Below are 12,442 nucleotides of genomic sequence, written 5' to 3' on the forward strand. Positions count from 1 at the left end.
TACCGACTCTTACGTTATCACACTACACTATCATGCTCTACACTAACAAACTGTAGGAAATGTCAAATTGACAATCAATCAGGGCTGTAAGCATTACCCGTCCCTGGGGACTGTGAACACACCCGTCACCTGCCCGTTCGACTATCAGCGCTCTATCACCATAACTGGGTCGTGGAGAGCAAGTTCCAATGGATGAGAGACTACCAACGCGAAAGCCAAAAGCCTACTGGCCCCGTGGCATGTGGGCGCTACCAATCGAGTAATGAAGCGCGTATCTCTGTCTGAGTCAATAGGCCTTCAACTAGGCAAAGTCAAGTAAGTAATGTCAAATGATTACACTACAGGTAACTTGCTCGCACTAGTCTGACGCAAAAGGCGATACGGGCTCCACCGTCAACTCTGACGGCCACCAAATTCCGAAACAACACTGAGACGACCTGTAAAAATTTCTATCGGCGAACCAGCACGAGTGTTAAACTACATTTCTAAAATACTGAGTAATCGTCTTCGAAGAAACATGCGACAAGACTACATTTTCTAATCGGTCTATTTAGCTAAATCAAGCCGTATTATTACAGGTGACAGCCCAAATCGCTAGGTTTTCTCCTAATTCAATTTTTCAAAGTCAACTGTATAATCTACTAATTTTATAAAACATCGCCTCCAAATTCAGATTCACATATCTACATTAATCCGATGAATTTGAGTAACAGTTAATTACCGAATCAAAATTATACAAACTGTCGACAAGTAAGAATAGGAGTAAAGCCGATTGTAACCACAGCTCGGCTGCAAAATCAATCGGCACGCCGCGACGGTCGAGACGGCGGATACACATTCGCGGACTTCAATCACAACTGCTAGACGCGCGACGCACGCTCGAACGGCTCACAGCGGGCAACGTCGCGCACGAAAAACCTCCACGAGCTCGAGTATCCACCGTGCCTACGAGCTAACATAAGAGATGAGAGAGAGAGATAGCCAACGTTATTTAGTAGCAGCTGCACATTCCTAATTAGCGCCGGAAATCAGGGATAAAGGTATGAAAAGTGAACAATTATCCAAAAAGCCCATACCTACGTAAGATATTGCCACTTTTAGTCTTACTTGAAAATTTGAGGTTTTAAAGTTGTTTATTAATTATTTTGCTGCGAAAGTCTGCTCAAAGTCAAATCAAGAACATATATAATACTGTAACTTTGTAATTTGTAGGTTCAGTATCTCACATCTCACGCTACACTACAAAAGTTCGTCTTCGAAACTAAAAAATATATAGAATACAGAGCATCAAACATACTGATAGGATAGAAGCTCCAATCATCTGGGCTTCCAAGGTCGCTCTCTTTCGTGGATTCAATGCACTGTTACATACTGGATGACCGGTTTGCGCATTCTTTCGTGCACGACGCAAGAATCCGCGACAGGTCGGTCCCTGTTATATCAGATCTACGAAATCTCTAGTGGATGAAGTCAATGACGTGAGTAAAGATCGCAAACATATCTCCTCAAGGTCGAGAGTGGACATTATGATCAACAAGTCAGGCTGTAGAGACAATCGGTAGCAATGGTCCAACTCACTAATACCTCAAAAGGGCACGAAACAGTGGGATTGAAGCTTTCCACGACTCCAAAATCGGCGAATCCTCCTGGAGCGACGGTTGCAGAAAAAACATGATATCCAAACCAATGAAACTCAAGTCTCGTCTCCTGGTATCGGACGATAGCTCTGTCCGGCTCTGTGTGTCAAAAAGGTGTCGTCGAACGACTTCTAGCTTTCATCAGCTAAGTAGAATACTTGGTCCAAAGTGTCTTCGCTTCACCATACTCACTCAAAATAGGGGGAGATCGAATCTGGGTCATACAAGGCTTCAAGCCGGAAGCCATCTGGAAATGCTCGCTTGATAGCTGTATTAGCTTTACGCAAATAACCCAGTATTCATGTCAGTTACACCTCTCCAAAGTCCAGACACATGCTCAGCATTTCTCTAGAGTCTGAATGGTCTGCTCTGACTGCATCACCTGTCTGTGGGTGAAACCGTGCTAAAATTGTAGCTTCTGATGTACCAGGCCCGCGCCCGCTCTGCGCGTCCTCAATCTCTTTGTACTTCCTGCTTTTCCTACTATTTTTGCTCCCTTCTGTAGACTTAGTGGGTAGACCGATGTTGTTTTGGGCGGCACCCACTGAGGACTACCTGTTTTTACAGTAGTTCTCACGCCCAGTTGTTACTCCTGTTTTGCAGAGCCACAGGTGCCGGCTGCTGTATCTTCCGCCGACCAGGATCGAGGCAAGGGCGTTGCGAGCTAGAGCCCTACCCGACAGTCAGAGCTAGAGGCTTTCCACTACTGCAGGTAGTTGTTGTTTTGGAGTTTATGTACATAGTTGTTTAACTCGCCAGTGCGAGTAACCTTGTATTTTGGATTCTAGCTATGTATATGAAACTCAGTTATTTAGTTTTTTTGAGCAGCTCTATGCTACTGTTTGTAGTATCGTATTTCTACAGGTACTTTGACGCTTCGTATACAAGGGAAATTTCTTTGTATACGGCGGATTTATCGGCGTGCCCGGGGAACGAGATATCCGGGGCGTGACAAACGGAAAGTGCATTGGACGGGGACGGTGACTGTGGCAGAAGGCGATGGAGGGGGTGCGATAGCAAAAGAAGATACAGAGGATAGAAGAAAAAAAGAATAAAAAAATAAAAATAGTAAAGAAAAAACTGATTTTCTTCTTCTAGTAAGATCATTATGTGTTGTGGCTGCTACAAAAAATACAAAGAAAAAGAGAGAAAAAAAAAAGATAACGATAAAATTATACTGTTTGAGGCGAAAGTTGCATTGTTTGAAATAAAAGCTGCACTCTTTTGCCTCAAAGAGTGCAACTTTTGTTTTAAATAGTACAACTCTCGCCTCAAAGAGTACAATTTTTATCTCAAACATCACAACTTCTTCTTCTTCTTTCTTCTCTGCTTCTTTTAGTTTCTTGTAGTGGCCAATATATATAATGATCTTCCGAGATGAAAAAAAAAAATTTTTTTACTATATTTTATGTTTATTCTTTCTTCTTTTTTTTTTCTTTCACCCTTCACATCTTTTTGGGCTATTGCGCCCCCTTCCTCGCCCTCTACGGCAGCCATCACCCTCGTTTGACCATCCTCTCCAAATCCTGCGGCACCCTCATCGCTATCGCCATCCGCAGCCATGCGCTCCGCCACAGCTTCACCATCGTGATCTATACAGTACTATATCTTAGCCGATGTCAGCGAAGGTGAGGGCGAAGTAAGAAAACAAAGTGTGATATCGATGTGGGGGCGGTGGAGTAGGAAGAGAAAGCAGGAGGAGAAGTAGAGGAAAAACAACAGTGAGAAGGGAGATGAACCTGGAGCGAAAGAAAAAAAGCGAACGAGTGAAAAAAAAAGAAGAGAGAAAAAGATGTTATGCGAATTCCAAAATGATGATCTGTTTTTACAAAAACGCAAAATTGTTGGATTTTTTATGCAAAAAGGCCAAACATAAATGACCCTAGACAATTTCCTTACAAAACATGCCAAATATATCTTTGAGAATTTACAGTTGATTTTTTTTCTTGGTGATTTAGGCTAAAAGTTTTTGTCAATCTGGCAAAATTGGCAAATGTTTAGTTGAGCTAAAATTAACCTCTATATATTTTAACCCTAGAAATAGCTAGAATTGTTGATCATTTCCTCTTACCAGTTAATAGATGGGATTATGCCAAGAAATCATAATATAAACTTCTGCTTTGACAGCCAGCCTAACAGATATGTTCAAAGAAGAAAAAGAAAATAATAACTTGAAGAAAACAAAAGGATAAAGCAGTGTTATATAACATAATCATATAAGCAACACACTTAGACTAATTAAAGCACAAATGTCTGTTCACATAGCCGAGACATATTGCATAGTACGTCGCAACAAAGGATTCCAACTGAGAATATAAAGCAATCAAACACACATACATCTCAAAGTTTATTTATAATGCATGAACTCCACTGCAGGATATTATAAGGCCGAAGATCATCCACAGTGATAACCTGAAAAGAAAGTATAATATGAAAACAGAGTTAGTTCGCCGAAAAACAAATCAAACATATGAAAGGAGTGTTGTTTCTAAATATGAAAACACGTTTTGTTTTTTCCAATTTAACATGAATTACAGATGACAAACTTTTAGCTCTTAGAGAGAGAGAGAGAGATCATCGTTGTGCAGGTAGGTTGGAAAACAGAAATACACGCACTTTTCTGTTTTTTTTTACACTTTTTCTGGTCCAATCTCGGAGAACACTGAAGCCTCAAACAACATTATCAAGCATCACAATGATTTTATGGTGTTGCATTTCAATTACATGAGGTGATCGGATGTATAGATAGCGAGCGACATGACCCGCTCATCGTATGCTGATCAAATCAGTAAAAACAAATGACTAAAAGCTGATTCATTGTCAGAAACTAAAGCTTGTAAAGTTAGATAAATGCGTACTTCTTCCTCTACAGACAAGGTATAGAAAGAGCATATTTGAAAAATAAAAAAAGAAGAGAAAAGAAGCAAAATAAACTTCCACCAGAACTTTGTAGTGCATCAATTATGCCGCCACTGCTAGTATTTTCATAGATCATCACCATACAATGCAAGAGAAATAGATGCCCACAGAGTCGGTCATGATCTCATAATTCAAATTTCAGAATTGCATCAAACCATTCTTGAGCCATATATATGCAAAGCAATAGAAAGAAACTTACTAGACCTACAAATAGAAAGAAATAGGTCTCCATTCTACAAGCGTGATACACTTCTGCAATCGTTAGTACATGACAATCCGGAAACTGCATAATTGACTACTTTATCTCTCCACAATAACACCACAATAAGATCATTCAAGCTTAAAGTCTCTTATACTTCTTTTCCTTGTTGCTTTTCTTTAATAAGCTATATGCAGTTGAAGACACCTAAGGATTGAATTTTCTTTAATTTTGTAAACTCACCAAAATTTCAACATAGAGGGAAAAAAAAGAAAAGAAGATTACTACAATGTTTTTGTTTTTGTGTTGTCAAATAAGACAAAACATTAACTAGCAAATAACCTGACAGTAGAATGCGAGTCCTTGGTGCCTTTAGCCTTGAAAAGCATGACACAAAAAAAAAGGGTGAAACATAACATTTGTCTCTAAAACAGTTTTAAGTTGCTAGTAAACGGGCTTTCTAAGGCTTCGTTTGGTTCAGGGTTAAATAAGAACTAATTATTCCAGAGATAGGGTTACGTATACGTTCAGGGTTAAGGTGGGGTTAGAGTAATTTTGTGTTTTGGTTGAGAATTGGGTTTAGTCCAGGTATAAGTAAAATAGTATTTGGTTGGAGTAGGTGGAATAAAAAGGATAGTGGGTTGTTATAAATAGAAAATAATGATTTTGCCCCAATTTTTATATTTGAATTTAAATTTTTTATTTTATATTTAAAATTTCAAATTTAAATAGATAACTTTTAAAATTAAAAAATTCAAAATTAAAATCTAAAAATTTAAAGTTATAAATTTTAAATCAAATCTAACAAATATAAAATTTCACATATAAAATACCAAATTTAAAATTTAAATAATTAAAATTTTAAAAATATAAATATATATTTTAAGATTACAAATTATAAATTTTTAAAATTTCAAATATAAAATATTAAATTTAAAATTTAAANAAAATATTAATATTAATTTTAAGATTACAAATTATAAATTTTTATAATTTAAAAATTAAAATTAAAATTATAAATTTATATTTAAAAATTAAATTGGGGTGGGATTAACTTAATCCCACCCCAATTCTAGGGGTGTGGGGTTTGTTAACCCCACCCTTAACGTTAAGGGTGGGGTTAACAAACCCCACCCCCATTTGTTTCCGTTTGGGGATAAAAGGGGTGTTAACCCCCCTAACCCCCCCTTTTTTATCCCGAACCAAACGGTGTGTAAGATTATATATTTAACACTCCTCCCCATAGATGGGTTAAAGGCATTTTGAGGGGCACAATACATGGTGACTCAAGTTAAATGCAAGAAAATTAGATTATTCTGATACGACATGAAACAACCAATTGTCTCTAACGGAATAAGCTTGCTAGAAAACGGTGTTTCCAACTTTTATGTTCACCAAACCAAAATGCAAACATAAGCAATGGCTAAGTTGGAGTGATGCATTTCCACTACCAAGTCCTAATAAATTTACTCGTTAACTTCGCATCTCAATCACAGAAGCTGACCTTTGGAGATATATATATATATATATATATATAGTAGAGCTACTATGCTATCTGAAGTATAGAAAATCTTGTGCTTTCGAATTTTTGGCCCTTGGAGGGAAAGACCGCAATCATCCCAACTGTACAATTCTTGATCCAAGCGTCAAAAAATCGGAAGCATAAAATCCACTATACTTCCGATAATATAGTAGCTCTACACTATATATATATATATATATATATATATATATATATATATATATATATAGAGAGAGAGAGAGAGAGGAAAATGAGAGTTTTACCTTACGCATCGCCCAGGTAGGTAAACTCCTGGAGCTGCCTGAAATTCATCCAGACTTGTTCCCAGACCTTCGCCTCGTACAGCTTCTTCTTGCCAGCATCATTCACCTCAACGGTCAAGTAGTGCATCATGCCCGACACCACTTGTTCTTTGGCCTTCACAACTCGGACGAACTCGAGAAGAGCATTCTATATCATCATCATCATCATCAACAACAACAACAACAACAACAAACAACAAAATTAGCTAAACTATAAACATAACGCAAAAAAAAAAAAGAAAAAGGAAAATAATTAAAGAGATTAAAGAACGGTATATATGTATACGGAAAATCGAACCCACGACTACTTAGATCTGAACAATTTGACATATTTATATATTATCCCAAAAAAAAAGAATTTAATTTTTGTGAAAGGGCAGGAGGAGGAGCAGGAGGAGGAGAATGCGGACATTGTTGTTGTTGTTGTTGTTGTTGTGGTGTTGGAGGGCGAAGCGCGCGAGGTCTTCCTTGGCGAGGGTGTTGTGGCTGCCCAAGCCCACCTCGCGCACGTCTCCCACCGGCTGCAGCAGCCGCTCCCCCATCTCGACCGCGCGTCCTCCTCCTTCTGCCCTTCTCCGATAGTCGCGGCGGAAAGAAAGCAACGCGTACGTCAAAAGGGAGAGGGATGGCAGCCCTTTTTATACGGGCAAAAGCCACATGGTATTTTCCGTTATTTATTTATTTAGTTTTTAATTTTTAATTTATTACAACCTAAGCTCAAATTTTTAATTAATTTTACAATCTATCTAATTTAGTTACTAAATAATGATAGATAGATTGATTGTCAGTACAGAAACAAATGTGAAAGTTTTGTCATCGTAATTTGATAATAATTCCACTTCTGCATTAATAATTTACCAAGTAAATTAGAGTGTAAGATTTGATTGTAATAATAATTACAATAAATAAATTTAAAATTTAATAATCAAAATATCTTGTGTCTCAAGAATCAACAATATAATTTATCTTTCTTATGGGATGAAGATATGTCCAGTATGGATGGGACACTGGCTAATTCATATCATATTCATATTCACTAAAAATAAATTTGGAATCGAATATTAAGAGAATGCAGATAAAAAATAAGACAATTAGATAATATAAAAGCTAAAAATCAAAAGAAAATTGCCAATATATATTTAAAACTTCTAAAATTTATAAAAACTAAAAAAAAATTAAGAATTTTTTAAATATATATATATATCAAATATGGACTCAACAAGAATATTACATATATTAAAAATACATCAAACCAGTTTGAGATTCGGAGATTTAAATTTGAAAAAAGATAACAAACCTGAAACTGTATCTAAAAAATAATTTTAACTCAGAATCCACATCAGAATGTAAGTTCCCAATCCATATTTGGAAATTTTCCCATTTGGATTCAAACAGAAATATATAATATTTAATCCATTTTTATCCCTCTTTCCCTATTCGGGGGGTGAGGCTTTTCCAACTTTTTCTTTTTTATCTTAATTTCTTTTCTAGGATTAGTTGCATACGTATGTTTTAGTGATTATAGCTTCCAAATATATTTTCTTTAAAATTACTTAATTTATAAATATTCCTAAATTAAAGTTGATTTCTGTCGTGGGCTTGTTTGTTTCAACGTAAGTAAACTTCGAATTGAAATAGATTTTAGATTGAACTAGAATTTATATGATAATTATTCCACCTCCGCTATATTTGTTTTTATAGTTGTAGAAGTAAAGTTCTGCTAATTCTCCTATTTATTCCGCAGAAGGTAAATGACGTAAAATTTACAGTTCTTCACTTTCTCTATTTATTTCACCGAAAATTGTTCAATCTCCACACCCTCGTAAACTTACCTTCTATATGGCATTATTTTTGCCTCTTACGTAGGGGTGGCAATCCGGCTCGCNGTGCCGATGAGGCGGCGGCGGGAGGTGATATCGATAACGGACTTCGGCGGGGTCGACGACGGCCGGACGCTGAACACGTGGCCGTTCCGGAAGGCAGTTTACAGGATCCAGCACCTGAGGAGGAGAGGGGGCACACTGTTGTATGTTCCTCCTGGGATTTGGCTCACTGGGAGCTTCAACCTCACCAGCCACATGACCCTGTTCTTAGCAAGAGGAGCTGTTATTAAGGCCACACAGGTACCCTTTGTTTTTCTCTCCTTTTGGATCTTCGAATTGCGAAACATGTTTGTTTCACCGAAGATGAAGTTCAGATTAAAGTAAATTTTCGGTTGAACTATAATTCAATTGTTTTTTGTTTTTATAACTGTGGAAGTGAAATATATTTAACCAATTTTGCTTATGCTGCGTACGATAAAATTGGAGTTTATTATTTTCTGTGTTTGTTTTACAAAAATTTGTTGAATTTTTATTATATCCGTGATAAACTTGTCTCCTATATAGCTCTATGCTCTTATGACATTATTCACCCTTACGTAACTTAATAAATAATAAATTATAATATAATAAATATAAAATAATATGATTATATTTTTATATAATTATAATAAATTTAAAATAATTATATTAATATTTTTATATAAATTATAATAATGCAACAATAAAATTCTAAAATTAAAAAATTATTATCATTCAATAAATTAATTTTTATCGTACTTTAAATGTACAAATTAAAGAAAAAAATATTAAAACTTAACAAATCAAACTCCCTAACAAGAATTGCCGTAATGAAAATGGAAGGGGAGAGGAGAGATAGAGAAAGAGAGTAACCCTAACAACAATTACCATAATTAAGTTTTCCAATTATATTTATTTTTTTTTTCCCACTGTCACTTCACTTCACCTGAATTGAGCCGAAGACAATTTCAATATTTTGGGTGAATTTGACATTCGACTGCACTAATATTACAGTGAACCAAACAGTAAAAGTGATCAATTTTCGCCGAAATCACTTTCTCCTTTTCCATTTACGGTGAAACAAACAAACCCTATACAAAATTACATATCTATCCTTAATCATAATATTTTGAGTAGCATAGTGTATTATGTTAAATATTAATATTTTTAGGTTACCAATCTTTTAGTTGGTGCTTGGACAAAGAAGAAAATAGATTCACAAAAAAGTATAATATATATTTAGTTTCAATTAATGAATTTTTATGGTTAACATGAGATTCATTTGATAATGATAAACGAAAAAACAAACTAAACTTAAGTGCACAAAAAATATACCCATAAATTGAATCATAAACAAAAATCGAGCTATTTTCTGATGAAAAATAAATTTATTAGCCCTACATGTTACTAGACAGTTATTTATATTTAATAATGAGGTATGATAAGGGGTAAATTAGTCTAAAGTTCTTAATCAACGTGTTATTAATTTATAGGGACAAAAAAATATTGACAAATTTAAAAGAATATATCTAGGGTATTTTATAATTTTGAGGGGATACTTTTGAAATTGCCCTAGAAAATTTTTTTGTTTCAAAAAAGTCAAACAAAAAACAGAACCCTTAAAATATAAAATAAAATAATTCTACGAATATAAAATGCAGATCAGATAAATCACTTGAAAGAATCCCGCTACGGCGCTTTTAAAAACTCCAAATATTTGATACTTATAAATTATTTATCGTAAGAGCTATCATTTTAATCAATTTTATCATTTAAATTATGCTCTTCTACCAACAATCAAATAAATCTTAGTAGGAGATCACTATTATTCTAATTATACAAAGCTTCATCTAAAGGACGAAAACTCACAAACACTAATGACTCTATATTTTTAAAAGCATAGAAGTTTAATTCTGCTTCAAAATATAGCAGCTTAGTTAGGCAGATTTTAATAAATCTGCTACTAGTTAAGACTAAGTTTTAAGCCATCTTATCTAAAAAGGTTAATTTTATATCGGCTCTTGTAAAGATAGTGAATTACAAATATATCTCTATAAAGTTTAACTTTCATATACTATTTCTATAAAAATTCTGATTTTTCAAATATGTTCCTGCCGTTAGGTTCCGTTAGAAAAAATTAGTTAACCATAGATTAAAATACTTAATCATAGTTAGTTAATGCGGTGAATTCATCTTTTTACTCCTCTTTAATTAAGAGTTAGGACTTTTCAAGAAATATATTTGTGATGACAAAAAGGTTATTTTACTTATAAAGTAGACAATATTTTAACGATACCGACCTTCCCTAGAGCAAGTGGCAATGGGCTTGGTGGTTGGTACCCGATACCCAAGTTCGAATCCTAGTTGATTCACATTTCCAGCTAAATTTATTTCTAAATGAAATAAACAAAGCAGGTAGCGTGCTACCTATCTCTCTCAANTTGAAAACATCAGGACTTTTGCAGGAACAACATATAAAAGTTGAACTTTGTTACAGAAATATATTTGTAATTCACTATATTTATAGAGATCTGCATAAAACTAATCCTATCTAAAAAATTAATCGATTGATGGTAATAATTTTTGCTCATGTGAATGGTAACAATGGGGAGGAATCCTTAAGTCTGGCTCCAATATCACATACCCAAATCCGCAAGAGTCATAAGATCTTATTTGGATCCTGTTATTTTATCCGATATGAAAATTTCTATTGTTAAGATAAAAATATTAGGAGTGTCACCGATAAAACAAATTTTCTAGTTACACAAATTTTCTTGCATCCAAACACAAGAACTAATAGAATAGAAAAATAAAAAATAATAATAATAATATATCAAATTTATTTAAACTATGAATCATTTTAAATCGGCTATCTAATTTTTTTTTAATTTTAAATTTTTTGATCTAATCTTTCAATTTGTGCAATCTGAGTGACATAACATGAATTCGACTCCAAAATTAATCTAATTATCTAATTTATTTCAGTTGCACAAAGTATGCTAGTTAAATATGTAAAAATTAACGACACATTCAAATTTTAAAATAAAAATAATATTAATCGAATCAAATAATCCAAATTAAAATATTAAATATTAGATAGTAAAATTAAAATTATAAAAAATTAAATAATCAGATCAGAGAGTGAGAGAGAGATTGGGGGAGAAGGGGGTGTGGTGCTCACATTTTTGTTGTTGTATTCTCGGACGGCGAATCGGGCGAGGTCTTCCTTGTCGAAGCCGTTCTCGTTATTGAGGGGAGCGTCGTAGATGCCGCCCATGATCGGGTGCTCCCTCGGCTCCTGATCATCTTCCAGGTGCAGTCCTTCCTCCTCCTCCGCCTCCGCCTCCGCCGCCGGCGCCTCCTCTGCCGCCGGCACTGGCTTTTTCGGCTGCTCGTCCGCCATCGCCGCCGCCTTCACCAGCTCCTCCTCCTCCTCCCTCGCAGCAGCAGCAGCAGCAGCGCAGTGGTGGAAACAAAAAGAGAGCAGCAAAAGGGCCAAACACAAGAAGAGGGCGAGAGATCGACCACGATTCGCTGAGATCTGGCGCCCCATCCCCTCCTCACTTTATAATAATGGTACCACCGCTCGAGTCTTGAGTCTCTCGACCCACTGTCCATACACGTCTGTGGTTTATTAACGGGGAAACTGGTTTAAATTGTATCGAGTTAGTATCCCGTGGTTTCGTACTTTTTTACTTTAGTATTATATAGTTTAAAGTGTATCAAATTAATATTATGTAGTTTCGTACTTTCTCACTTTAGTATCTTGTGATTTCAAGTGTATCAAGTTAGTACCCTATGGTTTTATAGTTTCAATTTTTTCTTTTTATTATTCATTTCGGAATATATAATTTAACGAAATATTAAACCACATGATACTAAAATGAAAAAGTGCGAAACCATATGGGGATATTTGAAGTTTCCCCTTTATTAATTGTGGTTTTTTTAATATACTTTAGAGCTGCTCTATTATTGAAAAATTAATTTCATACAAATTTCTACAAATATAATAAATTATAAAT

At 35.0% G+C, this 12,442-nt stretch overlaps 1 protein-coding gene across 2 annotated transcripts; it reads right to left on the reverse strand.

Annotated features, from left to right (window-relative positions):
• Positions 3,792-12,038, reverse strand: LOC109719449 (cysteine proteinase inhibitor 1-like). 2 transcript variants are annotated; one of them, XM_020246146.1, is made up of 4 exons: positions 11,602-12,038; positions 6,990-7,154; positions 6,541-6,727; positions 3,792-4,049 (listed from the first exon to the last, which is right to left on the reverse strand). In XM_020246146.1, the coding sequence occupies exons 1-3, from the start codon at positions 11,971-11,973 to the stop codon at positions 6,542-6,544; spliced, it is 723 nt and encodes a 240-aa protein (XP_020101735.1). In that variant the 5' UTR covers positions 11,974-12,038; the 3' UTR covers positions 3,792-4,049; position 6,541. The 2 variants fall into 2 exon arrangements, with proteins under 2 accessions (XP_020101735.1, XP_020101736.1); XM_020246147.1 differs by lacking the exon at positions 6,990-7,154 and having other exon boundaries at positions 3,809-4,049; positions 11,602-12,031.

This window comes from Ananas comosus, linkage group 13 (genome assembly GCF_001540865.1).
Source record: "Ananas comosus cultivar F153 linkage group 13, ASM154086v1, whole genome shotgun sequence".
Lineage (NCBI taxonomy): Eukaryota > Viridiplantae > Streptophyta > Magnoliopsida > Poales > Bromeliaceae > Ananas > Ananas comosus.

Coding starts and splice junctions, on each gene's coding strand:
- LOC109719449 (XM_020246146.1), bottom strand. CDS start 11,973: ATGGGGCGCCAGATCTCAGCGAATCGTGGTCGATCTCTCGCCCTCTTC. Junction 7,155..11,601: donor GAGAATACAACAACAAAAAT/GTGAGCACCACA, acceptor CGCGACTATCGG/AGAAGGGCAGAAGGAGGAGG. Junction 6,728..6,989: donor ACAACAACAACAACAACAAT/GTCCGCATTCTC, acceptor ATGATGATATAG/AATGCTCTTCTCGAGTTCGT.